Genomic DNA, 12,676 nt, shown 5'->3' with positions numbered 1-12,676 from the left:
CCTTTGTTCTGTGTAGACTTTCTTTCACATGCTTTTCTAATGCACCTAGATCTACTTGTATCTTAACACATTTTATTCTTAGACTGCAGAGGTTTCAAGCTGGAAAGGCCTGACACAGTTCAAACCATGCGGTTTAAGCCTAGCCGGTAACTCAGAACCACGAAGCTGCTCGCTCACTTTTCCCCTTTCTCCCTCCCTGCTCCCGGACATGTCAGCTTCTAAAACTAGAAAATAATACTTCCAGAACTATAGATAAAAAAAATGTTAGTATGGAAATATTCAATATATGTCCTCTGAACAAGGTCTGTACTCCTCAACCTTTCATACTTCATTTAAGCTGCCTCTGGTTGTATTAGCTGAAAACCTTCTGGCTGGGAGTGTGTACACCCAAGCAATGTTGTGCTGACTCTCTTACCCAAACGTATTTTGATCATCCACTTGTAAATTTTACTGATTGCTCAGGTAAGCTTGCACGTTCCTAAATACCGAATTACTTGTAAAACTTTGTACATGCAGAATTTATTTTGCTTCTTGGGACTGTGCCATGCATGACTTGAAAACTGTCCTGAAACTGCTGGAACAGAAAGACAGATGGTACTAAAAAGACTGATTTGAATATACCACATGGATCTTACATACCTTCCAATATAGCCAGTCTTAACTGCAAGGAGTTTTTCGAAGAGCACAACTGTACTGAATGTAAAATAATGAGTGTGGCCTAGGAATTTTTGATGATGTTTAATTATTTAGATGTGCATTAAGACCTTATTTGCATATCTTCACACAAATTAAAAAAACACTGAAGACATCATTTTCTTTCCTTGTATAAAATAAGGGAAAGAGTTGAAGTTTGTTTGAAATTGGGGTATTTGAACATAACAGCCCTGAGTAGTATCAGGGAAGTTATTAGAATGGTTTAATTAAATGTCGACTTAATCATTCATAGAAGCAATTCATAAGCACTAATCTCTGAATTAACATTTAACACAGGCATTCTGTTAGGACATACCAGTTTACAACACGTATTTTTGACACAGACTTCGAAGTGACGCAGATACTCCTTATGAAACCAGTGCTGTCAAACTCATTCATTAGTTGTCAGTACAGTCCCGTTATCAAGTACTGCAATCCAACTGAGTTATTTATTGCTTACAAATGCTTCAAACTACAGAAAATCTTTGGTAAAAAGAAAATTGGTAAAATTTTCACAATAGCTTTACATGTAGTATTGCACGACAAGGCTTTTTCAATACACAAGAAAAAAGGAATGCTCGAATCCTCGGTGAGGAGATTAGAACTGTACAACATTCATTAGTTTACCACTATAAGCAAAATTTCTTTTCATAAATGTTTAAAATATTTTCTGGTTTCTTTCACCTTATATGAACATTTATTTTTCAATCTATATTTCAAACAGAAGAGTAGTCAAATAGAACCATTTAAATAAAAATTGGCAACTATACAGCATTGTCTTGTCTACCCTACTACAGCATCAGATCTTTTCAAGTCTGTTTACTTCACAAAAAACTCAAGAAGAAAGAAAAACGCTAAAAATAATCATAGTCCTCAGCCCTCTATGGAATAGAGGAAAATAAGTTTCATGTCTATTATTGGACATAGACATTTCTCTAGTGGTCCAATTGTGCAGATTCAGACCTAAGTGGCATTAAGCTGCTCTAAATGAGCTCTTAGCTCAGGACACAGTTCAGTTAGCAGCAGTTCCAGCAAAACCTGAAAAACAGAAATTAGTTCAGGTAAGTACAGGTGCCAAATGAGAATTTCTCCTTTTTCTGTCATGTTCAGAGCACCACAGATAAGAAAAACATGAAGGGTCACTACTCATCGCTCATGTAATGCCATTTCTTTCAGCCTAAAGTTAGCATGAGCCCTGCGGATAACACAGGAAATGCCTTAAGGCTAAGAGAGGGCAAGTGCCACAGGGGCAGCTGCCTCCTTCAAATGGGGATTTCCCACCCTGCATAAGCTGGTGCTGTTGTGTCAAAGCTGCAGCAGCTCCATCAGGAAGCACCAGGGCATGCGCTGCCTGAGCATGCCAAGGCTGTTACTGGCTGCAGCAGGAAATGAGCCAGAAGAGACTGAGGGGAACAGGTATCACACTTGGGTCCAGCTGCATACTCCAGCCAGTCCCAACCAGCAACAAAGGAGGCCTGTCACATCCTAACTGTGAGCCAAACCTGGAACTTTCCTTCCTTAGGATTCTCCAAGGTGTCTGTTTTTTCTCAACTACATGAAGAGATCAGTTTATACCTCATGAAGTCAGGCAAGTTGGATGTGGTAGAGGTTAGACAAAGGCAATACTTGTTTTGAAACTTAAACAGTTTTTTGTTATGCAAAATGAGTCACAGGGGGTAACCAAGTACATTTCCTCTGACTTTAATAACCAAAATGTTACTTGCACACAGAACAAAAGTCTAACAAATTCTGCAAAAACACACCCCCCGTGCGCCAACACAGAGTGAGCAGAGCTCAGCAATTAACAGGAGTATAAAGTTAAAAGGCTGTTTTTCTGGTTACTCACATAGAGTAGATGCTTGTTTGCCTTTCTTTCTTGCAATGCATTGAACACTTTTACTACACCATGGCGGGCATTTTGTTGTCCAACAAGACTCTGCAGAGTATCTGCAACAAACATTAATTTAGCTTACAGTGTTTCACTCATGCTAGGCAAAACCTCCAGCTAACTGTACCACCCACAAAGGAGAGGAAACAAAACCACTGCACTTCACGGCCCTTGGTTACAAGATACATAGCCCCCATTCACCAACCTTTTAACAACATAGGTTTGTTAGGTCAGGTTGAAAACACTCAATCTCAAGTTACCCAAGTTTAATAAGGGTGTATGCATCTCAATTACAGCATTTTTAGTGTTTTAACATGATACATAGTACGCCTTTTAGACAGCGCACTTCTCAGAGTCAAGTCTAATTTCATACATTATTAAATCATTCACTTAAATATACCTTCAGCCACAAAGACAGAATTACTGCAACAGTTAGCACAGATTCAGACGGCCTCTTAATATTCACAGAAAATACTTCCCACAAGTAAGTCAATTACTTATAATTTGGATTAGACAATAAACAGTGATCCAGTGCTTCATTAATTTAAGGGACATTCAGCTGTGTCCTGACACATCTCTCTAAACTCAGAAACAACAGAACAGAACCACAAACCAACTATAGAAGCCTATGCTAGGTAAGTAGGTGAGTGTCTAACACAGAGAGTAAATGACAAGTATTTTGCATGCATGCCTGCTGCTATTTTTGCAGTAAAAGTGAATTAATGGAAGGGGTGTCTGAGACACCTCAGCCATAAAATAGCTCGTTAAAGTACATTCTGTTCAGCTGGAGGTGAGTATCTTGGGTTCAGCTGTAGCAGTTGTTTTTCTCCTTCCTAGTAGCTGGTGCAGTGCTGTGTTTTCCACTTTAGTCTGAGAACAACACTGACAAGACACTGATGTTATAGTTGTTGCTCAGTAGCACTTGCTCTGATCAAAGACTTTTCAGTCTCATGCTCTGCCAGTGAGGAGGGGGACAAGAAGCCAGGAGGAAGCAGAGACAGGACACCTGACCCAAACTAGCCAAAGGGGTGTTCCATACCACAGCACATCATGCTCAGTATATAAACTGGGGGGAGTTACTGGAAGGCCCAGATCGCTGCTTGGGTCAGGCTGGGTATCGGTTGGTGGGTGGTGAGCAATTGTATTGCACGCCACTTGTGTTTACTGATTCTCCATCTATTCCCCCCCTCTTTTTACTTTTATATTCTCTCCCCTTGTGATTTTCCTTATCATTACTAGCAGTAGTTTTGTTTCCTAACTCACGATTAAGCAGAATGAAAGTGATCTCACCTGGAATGTTTTCAAGTAGTTTTTGCTGTGCTCTCTGTTTTGTCTCTCGCTTTTGTTCATCGCTCTTGGCTCTTGGTGGTGGAGCTAACTTGCCATTTGGCCAAAAAGCATCTCGAAACACACCAATGTAGTAAACAAGCATTGGTTCACTGAACATCCAATGTACAGTGTCACGGATTTGCCTATGGAGAAGTACAGAAAGGACTATAGCTTTGATGTTTTACGTGGATTTATTCTTTTCTTCCTGAAAGTAGTGGAAGTGATGCTCATTTTCACAGTTATCCCAATTTATCTGAGCTGATTTCACCTGCATCACAGCAACTTATATTCAGCTCTGGGTTCTCTAGGATCTTGGTCACTCCAGATACCTGACTGAGACGTGGAGAAGGCTACATTTCTATGTAATCCATGAACACAGATTACAAATTACTACGTATATTACAAATTACTATATTGAAACTGTATTTCAGGAATGTGCCCTACAAAAGCTCCACTGGGAAGAGAAATGAACTAATTGTGGTGAACTCCAAACTAGTTGCATGCTCCACTTATCCCACCATGCCTGATGGGATAAAAACAGATGAAGTTTTGATAAAAGCACAGGAAGTTCCCTCACAGATAGCAATAGCACGTTAGAGAAGGAATTACAAACGGAGATAGCAGCCTCCTCCTGTAGCTGCAAGCACTCACTGTAGCCTTCAGCACAAAGAGTCTGAGGTAGCAGGCTCCAGGCTGGGCCAGAGTACAGCCAAACGCTTTAAGATCAATAAATGTAAAACCTCAACCAACATGTATAGGAACTCTGCATGCATGCTGTGCTCACACACATTCTCTTTGTCCTTTCTCAGGTGTCTTTCATGCTAGTCATCAGCAGGGTATGAAAAAAATGAACTGAATGATTTAAAACTCAGTGAATGGATACTGCCAGAGGCCAGTCCAATTTACCACTACATCACGTGTGAGAGGTTTTAAAAGCCATGCTGTCATGTGCAAGTTTAGTCACGGGCTGGACAAAGGAGCAGCCTGTTCTGCTAGGAGAATACTCTGCCAAACTTTTTCTGACCAGTGACATAAGTTCCCACATGAAAGGTGTGGACAGACACGCATGCTTACTTCACAGCCTCGTCCAGGCCTCACTTGGCAGTTACGTCTTCAAATGATACAGAAAAACACCTTCATGAAAACACATCACTGTTACACATGTACAGGTTCCGTGCTATAAATTAATGGTTCGCATCATGTGTAAACATTATTTCAGTCACTTTTGAGAAACAAGTATTTGACTTGAAAGAAATTACTTGAAACAGAAACCTAGTTTCAGATGTGGCAAAAGTCTTCATGGGACTGTAAGATAAACCAAAAACTAATAAAAGCCATTTAGAGCCAGGCCATTCAGAAAAACAGTATAGCCAAGTCTTTTAATTTATATATATATATATAAATGCAAGGCTGCTTCACTAAAAAGAAGAAAGTCACTTTCCATACATGTCTCCCATGACATGTTGTGTTTTTCCAAAAGCAAAGTCCTATGTAGGGTTAAAAATAAGGAAGAATCTAGTTAACACATCTGTGTCTTCCCTAATCGACATAATGTGTTTTTAAATTGAGCTGTAGAAAACAAATGCAGATTGCCATATACAACCGAATGACCCAATTTTGTTTCTTTTTTAACAATTCTGCTCTCAGCTTTTTTCTCATAGAGCAATGATGTGGGTTCAGTTGGATTAACAGCTACTTACTTGTTGATAGTTCTTCCAAAAGTGACTTGTACTAGTGCAATCAATGTTTTCCTGACCCACTTGAACACTGCAACAATGAAAAATGACAGAAAATAAAGATCAAGAGATTAGTAACGTCAGGGTACCCACGATCATATTCAAAACTCTCTCACATCCGAAACCCACCCCTACAATAAACATCTGTTACAATCCTTTCAAAGATTTCACTGGCTGTGCATGGGTCTTATTTTTCTTGACTGCTTTCCCTGTACTGTTTGCTATATGCTTTTGAAGTCTTGCAGATTACATAAACCCATCTGTTTACGTATCTGGCCTTTGTAGCTTGTATTGCAAACTTTAAGAGTATTTCAAGTTTATTGAGCTGTACAACTACCCAAACACCTTTTTCTACTACCCCCCCCCCGAAAGCCCTTCAAAATTCACACCCTTTCCACACCTGCTTGTCTAACGTACACACAGCAGCAGCATTAGAATTCTGAAAACATCTTCACTCTAACAAACCAAGCATTTAGCTTTTCATTACAAATAAAGGAAACAAATGGAAGTGCTTCCTTGTAATTAGTGGTTAATCCTTCTTTCAAGGCAGTTCACCACCAGCACAAGGAAGTCTATATTTGGAAGATACATCTGTCATTTTTGGAAGGTGCTGCATTTTGTAATAGTCACCCTGTAAATAATTTTATAGGGTGCCAAGTGTGGCTGCACATTCAAATAGAGACAAAAATAGTTTTATTCATTACCCTCATTCAGTTATGTGTGGCATCTTTTCCTACATCTATAAATTGCAGAACTGAAAGGCACACATAATACACTTCAAAGGGACATTAAAATTATGTTGCTTTGCCAGTGATATGTTCTGTAATAAAGTCATCTTTCCTTCCTCATAATTCATGCATTCTAACATGCAGCCTATTTAGAGAGAACATGCTGCTGCATTTTACTCGTGTTTTCTACCTTTGTTTAATTAAAAACTTAAGAATACTGAATTCAAATGATTTCCGCTACTAATTACATTTTTACCACCATGTTATTTTGGAATTTCACTTTTGAATAAAAGCTCCCAAGTCACGAACTACTGAAGAAGAGCTCTGTTCCAAGCAAACTGGCAATGCAGACTGCAAGAACATTTCCGCTTACTGAAACAGCAGAAAAATCTGAATTACAAAGTCCCCCAGATTTCTTGGCCAACAGATTCCACTGGCAAATAAGCAGGTTTACAGCTTACTTCCTCGCAGTTCAAAAATCTCTCCAATCAGCATGAAACATGGTTCAGCAAGAGAGTCCCTTTTCCCATCCACCTCCTCTCCATAGTCCGACAGGTCACTATCCTCTTCCGTTTCTTCCTAGGAAGAGAGACACAATATGGGTATGACCACAGCTTCCCATCCTTATAGAATCACAGAATAGTTTGGGTTGGAAAGGACCTCAAAATCATCTAGTTCCAACCCCCCTGCCATGGACAGGGACACTTCACACTAAACCATGCTACCCAAGGCTTCGTCCAACCTGGCCTTGAACACTGCCAGGGATGGAGCATTCACAGCTTCCCTGAGCAACCCATTCCAGTACCTCACTACCCTCATAGTAAAGAACTTCTTCCTTATACCTAACTTCCCCTGTTTAACCCGTTACCCCTTGTCCTGTCACTACAGTCCCTAATGAAGAGTCCCTCCCCAGCATCCCTATAGGCCCCGTTCAGGTACTGGAAGGCTGCTCTGAGGTCTCCACGCAGCCTTCTCTTCTCCAGGCTGAACAGCCCCAGCTTTCTCAGCCTGTCTTCATATGGGAGGTGCTCCAGTCCCCTGATCATCCTCGTGGCCCTCCTCTGGACTTGCTGCAAGAGCTCCACGGTCTTCTTACATTGAGGACACCAGAACCACACACATTACTCCAAGTGGGGTCTCACAAGAGCCGAGTAGCATTGCCTTGCTCTGCGGAAGGAGCATGGCCGGCCCTCTCAAGAAAGAGCATTAAAGCCAACGTCTCTGCTGCTGGTAGGATGTGGCAAACAGGGCCATCAGGTATCACTGAGGATACCCAAGCTCAGAGTCCCAAAGGGAGCAGAGTTAATCAGAATAGACTCACAGGAGAATGTATTGAACCACCTCAGTTTGGGCAGAACCATTTATTCAAGACTGAAGAGCAGACAGCAGGTTGTTTGGGTAGTTTAGTGTAGTGTAACAAAAATCTGCTTCAGCATCAGGACTACACCACCTACCATTACCCATGACAGCCAGCACATCCCTTTGCTTTCCTGGATCTCCCCTTGCCTGCCTATGGTTAGAGCAAAGCCGCAGTGAGGTAGACCTGCCCCCACTGAGCTTGGTGCTGTGCATCAGGAATGGTCAGAACGGTGTGCAAACAGATTTTCTTTCTTCAGCATGGTTTTCAAAGAAAACCCTCATCTCTTCCTTTGCCTTCCTTTCTTCCTTATCATTCCATTATCTAATATTAGCCCCTTTCCCACATCATCATGTGGTCTGGAAAATGTGCTTCATGGCTCTGTTTCTCCTGCATTATTTTGGTGTCTTTCTTTCTTAGCCTTAAGGCCACAATCTTTTAGCCATCCCCTGCCTGTCATTTGAACCCTGCTATACAGAGTATCCTACAGCATCTCAGCTGGTCATCAGTTTGTCTTACTCCTCCCTCACACCCTCCAAATCCCATCTGAAGTCCATCATTGACTTTGGGTATATTTCCAGTTCCTGAATCTTCTCCAGGCATGGCACTGCACAGTGCCCTATATACAGTGGCCATAGTGTTTCATATTCCAACCCTTACATATTCTGTACCCTTCCCAAGTCACATCCTGTGACCTCCTAAGTCACACCTGGCATTTTCTCTGGCACCCCTTGAGATGCTGCTTCTCTCCCCATAACCAGGAAACCAAAGGAAAACACCTCACAGCAGCGAAGTGCACTGTAAGTGTTCACAGGCTCCCCTGTTTAACAACTTCCACAGCTTGATGAGTCCCCAGCTTTTAAAGCTTTCTGCTAATATTAGGCTAAGCTATGACTGAGGGCAGGGAACAAAAAGCCACACCATACTGACCAGGAACACCACACAAGGAAATCACAAATCATTACCCATCTTAGCGCACAAGCACACATATTCACTGATGCTGAGCAGATTTTCTCCAGGGACACAGTCTAGAGCAAACTCCAGTCCTGCTCACTATCCTCCTCTGGTCAACAGGCTTCTGAGCCCTTTCCATTTTAATTATTCAAGAAAGTATGTTTTATTTAATTTTTCATAGTGGACATAATTCCATATTTTCATTAAGCACTTGGGCAACAGAATAGAAAATAAGCTTACTGAGTTTGCAGTTGAGCCCACAGGGCGCAGTTTGATGAAGACAGATGCAAAGCACCAATAACTCACTATGTAAACGCAGGAAATAAAACAATTGATATTGATACTACTACAGAAAACAATCACAGGGCCACACTGCTGCGGAAAAGGCAAGTGTAATACAATGATGTTTAAGCACAAACATTATTCATGTGATATATATATATACACACATAGAGAAATATTTTCATACATGGGAAAAGCAAAACCTAGTGGGAACGCAGCGTTTCAAACTTTAGTCACCACATTTCTAAGAAAGATATGAATAATCAGGTAAGTCTAGAGCAGAACCATAAGAACTAAATAAAACATAACCTAACAAAAGCTAGGAGAAATTGAGGCTGCTCAGTCACAGAAACAAAAGCATAGAAGACAAAAGGAAAGTAGTAAATCCTGATAACTGAGATCATCCTAACCCAAACTGTTGGATGTTTGCTGCAGACATGACAAGAGCTGGCTGGCTAAAAAACGGAGACTTATGTCAGAAAGTAATAAAAGGTTTCTAACCATGAAAACAGCTGAGAATCAGGATATGCTGCCCTGCTCATCTAGAGGACATCGGTTATCAGAGGTTTAATAGCACATTACACAAACACATGCCAAGAATTGTCCTAGCACAGTTCAGCCTGCTTGGAGCAGGAAGGTAAACCCAATGTTCTCTCCAAGGTCCCTATTCTATTTTTCTGTTCAGCAAATCCCCTACCATTTGGAAAATGCAACGAGAAGTATAAATTCGTACACCACAGTGCATTTTCTATCCATTAGACGAACCACAGACAGCTATGAAATTATGGGCAATTTTAGTCAATGAGCTATTTTAGTCACTCACCTATTCTTCATTGTGTTTTGAGAAACAATAGTTCATTATGGCTTAGTATCTAATTCTCAAAGTGGTTTGCCCACATGGGCTCCCGCCTGTATTGGCAAATTCTCTCTGTGAGCCTGCACCATTTGCCTTCATTTTTTGTCACAAGTAGCTTTGCTTCAGCTCTCCAGAAATGAAGGACACACAGCTGTTCCCCACCAAGAGAGCTTCCCAAGAGAATTATTTTTACCTGTCAAAACCCCTCTGAAACACGCGTGTTGAGAGCACAAAAAGTGGGAAATTCTGCTGTAAAAAAATAAACAAACCCACATGGACTGAAATTTGTTTATTTGTGGCGGGTTACACATTTGCCTATATACGTATCTTTATCAAAGGGCAGGAAAGATTTCATTAACAAACACCTTTAGAATTCACAGACAGCTCTTATTTCTGACTCCTTGTTCACTTACAGTAAATTAAAAACGACCTTTGGAAATGCCTTCCAATACCACCTGCCATTCAAATGCATTATATTAATGGCTCTCCCTGCTTGCTTTGGATAAGTAATTAAATTTGGGAAGATTACTTTTCTACCACTTACCTCCTGATGAGAAAACAAATCACCAGGAAGTCGTTCTAGAAATGAGGAGAGTGAAAAAGACGACTTCTTTCCTTGCACATCAATAACTTTGAGGTGCTCTGGGGAAGGGCTCAAGAAGGCGTAAAGTGCTTCACTCTGGCAGAGTCTTTCATCAGAGAGCAATTTCTAGGGAGGAAAAATAATGACAGAAACAACAAGAAATGTTTAATTGGTGTGTTAAGGAACAAAACGTGTCAGGCCATCCAATGAAACTGATTATAACACGGCTCAGAGGCAGAGTGAAATAAAAACCAACTCATGTCTCACAAAGGTACTTTAAGAAGCTAGTTTTATAGTATTAGAACTAGTAAGATTAAAGGTTTTTTCTTACAACTTTCTTGTTAAAGTTCTAATTTGTAAGGAATTTGTTGGGAAGTGCTTTACAGGATTCATTACCTACTGTTTCTTACTTAATCAAAGTTTAAATTAACTTGCCACTAGAGGAATGATTACTATCAGCCAAACTCATCTCAAATTCAGGCATTTTGGACAACTTCGACATATATCATCAAACCTTATATCTAACCTATTTGTTCTATTTCGGCAATAGAGAGATAACATCCACTCAACTCTCCCACTTAGGTTTTGCCTTTGTTTTCTCACCTGCAGAAAATTGTTAAGCTGGTTCTTGGATTTCTCCATGAATTTCTGGTCTATGGATTTGAAGGGCAGCTTGCTGAGAGAAGGCAACTGAACTTTCTTTAATGATGGAAAACACTGTAGAGGAGAAAGGAGAGCTCACTTAACATGAAAAATACCTTTTCTTACCTATTATGGACTGACACCACTTCCCTTCACACCACCACTATTATCTATCCCTTAGCAGACAGAAAGGTTAAAGCACTGTAAAAGGAAACCTTCTCTGTCCCCATAAGCTGCCATTTCTAGTACCTCCCTAGAAGCTAGAGACAAAATCTAGTTTTGAACGAGGCTCATGTATGACAGCGCAGAGCATACTGAACTAACCCAATGTCAAAATGGTGTAAAACATTCATTATTAAGGGAAAAAAAATAATCAAGTTTTATAAGCATCTGGCAGAGGCCAGAAACATGCATGGAATACAAGCTCTAAAAGCTTAGAGGCTGGTGTAAGAACTGGCAGTATGAATTTTTTATCTGGTTTTCCCCTCTCCAAGCTTCATTCTGACAAATTTTAGCAACCTGCACCTTCTCCCTCCCCTAACCAAGATCCGTACCTCACTGAGTTTCCGGTGTATGTTCTGAAACTCACTGAGTTTCCTGGGAACAGTCCAGTTCTTAGTTTCAGCTCCACCAGCATCTTGTAAACTCACCATGACAGAGTAACAGGGCACTTGTTCTCCATTCTCTTCCAAAACCTTGTGGGGAAGAAACCAACAGTAAGGTACACTACTCTGAAAGAAAATAGTGGAACATTTGGGCTGCCAGATGAATGGCTCGCAAATTCAGTCATCATCAGTCCCGCGCTTCTCTTGGGGTTTGAAGGCGACACATGGAGCAATACCCCGTGAATGAACTAAATCTGACACAAAATGCTGTGTCAGTCCTGAATGAGTCCTCCAGCTAACCACTATTACACTTCACATAGAGCTTGGCAGTGCTGTCCATCAGCAATCACATCTCCCTGACACGTCTTTTTCAAACAGCTGCATGTATTATTTCAGTTAAGGTGTGTACCACACAGCATTCTGATTACTCACCAAGACTCCAGCTCTCCCATCTGCATTTTTCTGAGTGTTCTCCCTTAATTTCCCCCTTCTTTCCCCGTGCTCAAGCTCAGGCTCACCCGCACGCCAGGCACAGCAGCTCTGCAGCTGGGCCTTGCAGCAGCTGGTGCTGTCTCAAGCAATTTCTCTGCTCACTTGGGCTATCCTGCATGCACACAGCGTGATATCCATGCGGTGTTTATTTCTGAAGGGCTCAAAACTTCACAAAACTACTAATGAATTGAGCTGTACAACAGCCAGAGGAAGGAGGAGCGATTAACCACACTGTGTAAACGGGAAAACTACTGCAAAGATGTTAAATGGTTTTTCTTGAGACAACAGCAGCAGCGTGATCACATTATTCCTTAGTTTGATGAGCCACCCGGGACTTCATCCTTATGCCCTAATGGTAACAGATTTTTGTTTACTTGTTTTAAGGAGACAGCTAAATAGATTATGAACAGCAATTAAGGGAAATAAATCCATTTGGTTTTGGCCAAGCCACACTGTCAAATGCTTTTCTTAATATACATGCAAATAACAGCAAGGTAATTATAAAATACCACTCTTGCATAATCTTTATGA

The 12,676-nt window shown here is 40.9% G+C and overlaps 1 protein-coding gene across 3 annotated transcripts in view; it reads right to left on the bottom strand.

Moving 5' to 3' along the window:
• Window positions 1-723: 723 nt before the first annotated feature.
• The window catches only part of SNX25 (sorting nexin 25), a 78,774-nt gene continuing 66,821 nt past the window's right edge, over window positions 724-12,676 (bottom strand). For 2 of the 3 annotated variants that reach the window (XM_065695591.1, XM_065695604.1), the window contains exons 12-19: window positions 11,603-11,743; window positions 11,010-11,123; window positions 10,368-10,532; window positions 6,836-6,953; window positions 5,611-5,677; window positions 3,872-4,053; window positions 2,540-2,640; window positions 724-1,731 (exon numbers count right to left, since the gene is read on the bottom strand). In XM_065695591.1, coding sequence (XP_065551663.1) covers window positions 1,657-1,731; window positions 2,540-2,640; window positions 3,872-4,053; window positions 5,611-5,677; window positions 6,836-6,953; window positions 10,368-10,532; window positions 11,010-11,123; window positions 11,603-11,743 — 963 coding nt within the window. In that variant the 3' untranslated portion in view covers window positions 724-1,656. Of the gene's footprint in view, window positions 1,732-2,539; window positions 2,641-3,871; window positions 4,054-4,984; window positions 5,045-5,610; window positions 5,678-6,835; window positions 6,954-10,367; window positions 10,533-11,009; window positions 11,124-11,602; window positions 11,744-12,676 lie in introns of those variants that run through there. The other variant, XM_065695597.1, reaches the window with a different exon arrangement.

The sequence above is a fragment of the Lathamus discolor genome, chromosome 1, assembly GCF_037157495.1.
Source record: "Lathamus discolor isolate bLatDis1 chromosome 1, bLatDis1.hap1, whole genome shotgun sequence".
Lineage (NCBI taxonomy): Eukaryota > Metazoa > Chordata > Aves > Psittaciformes > Psittacidae > Lathamus > Lathamus discolor.
Note: the sequence above shows the minus strand (reverse complement) of the source record. Positions and strands in the feature narration are given on the sequence as shown.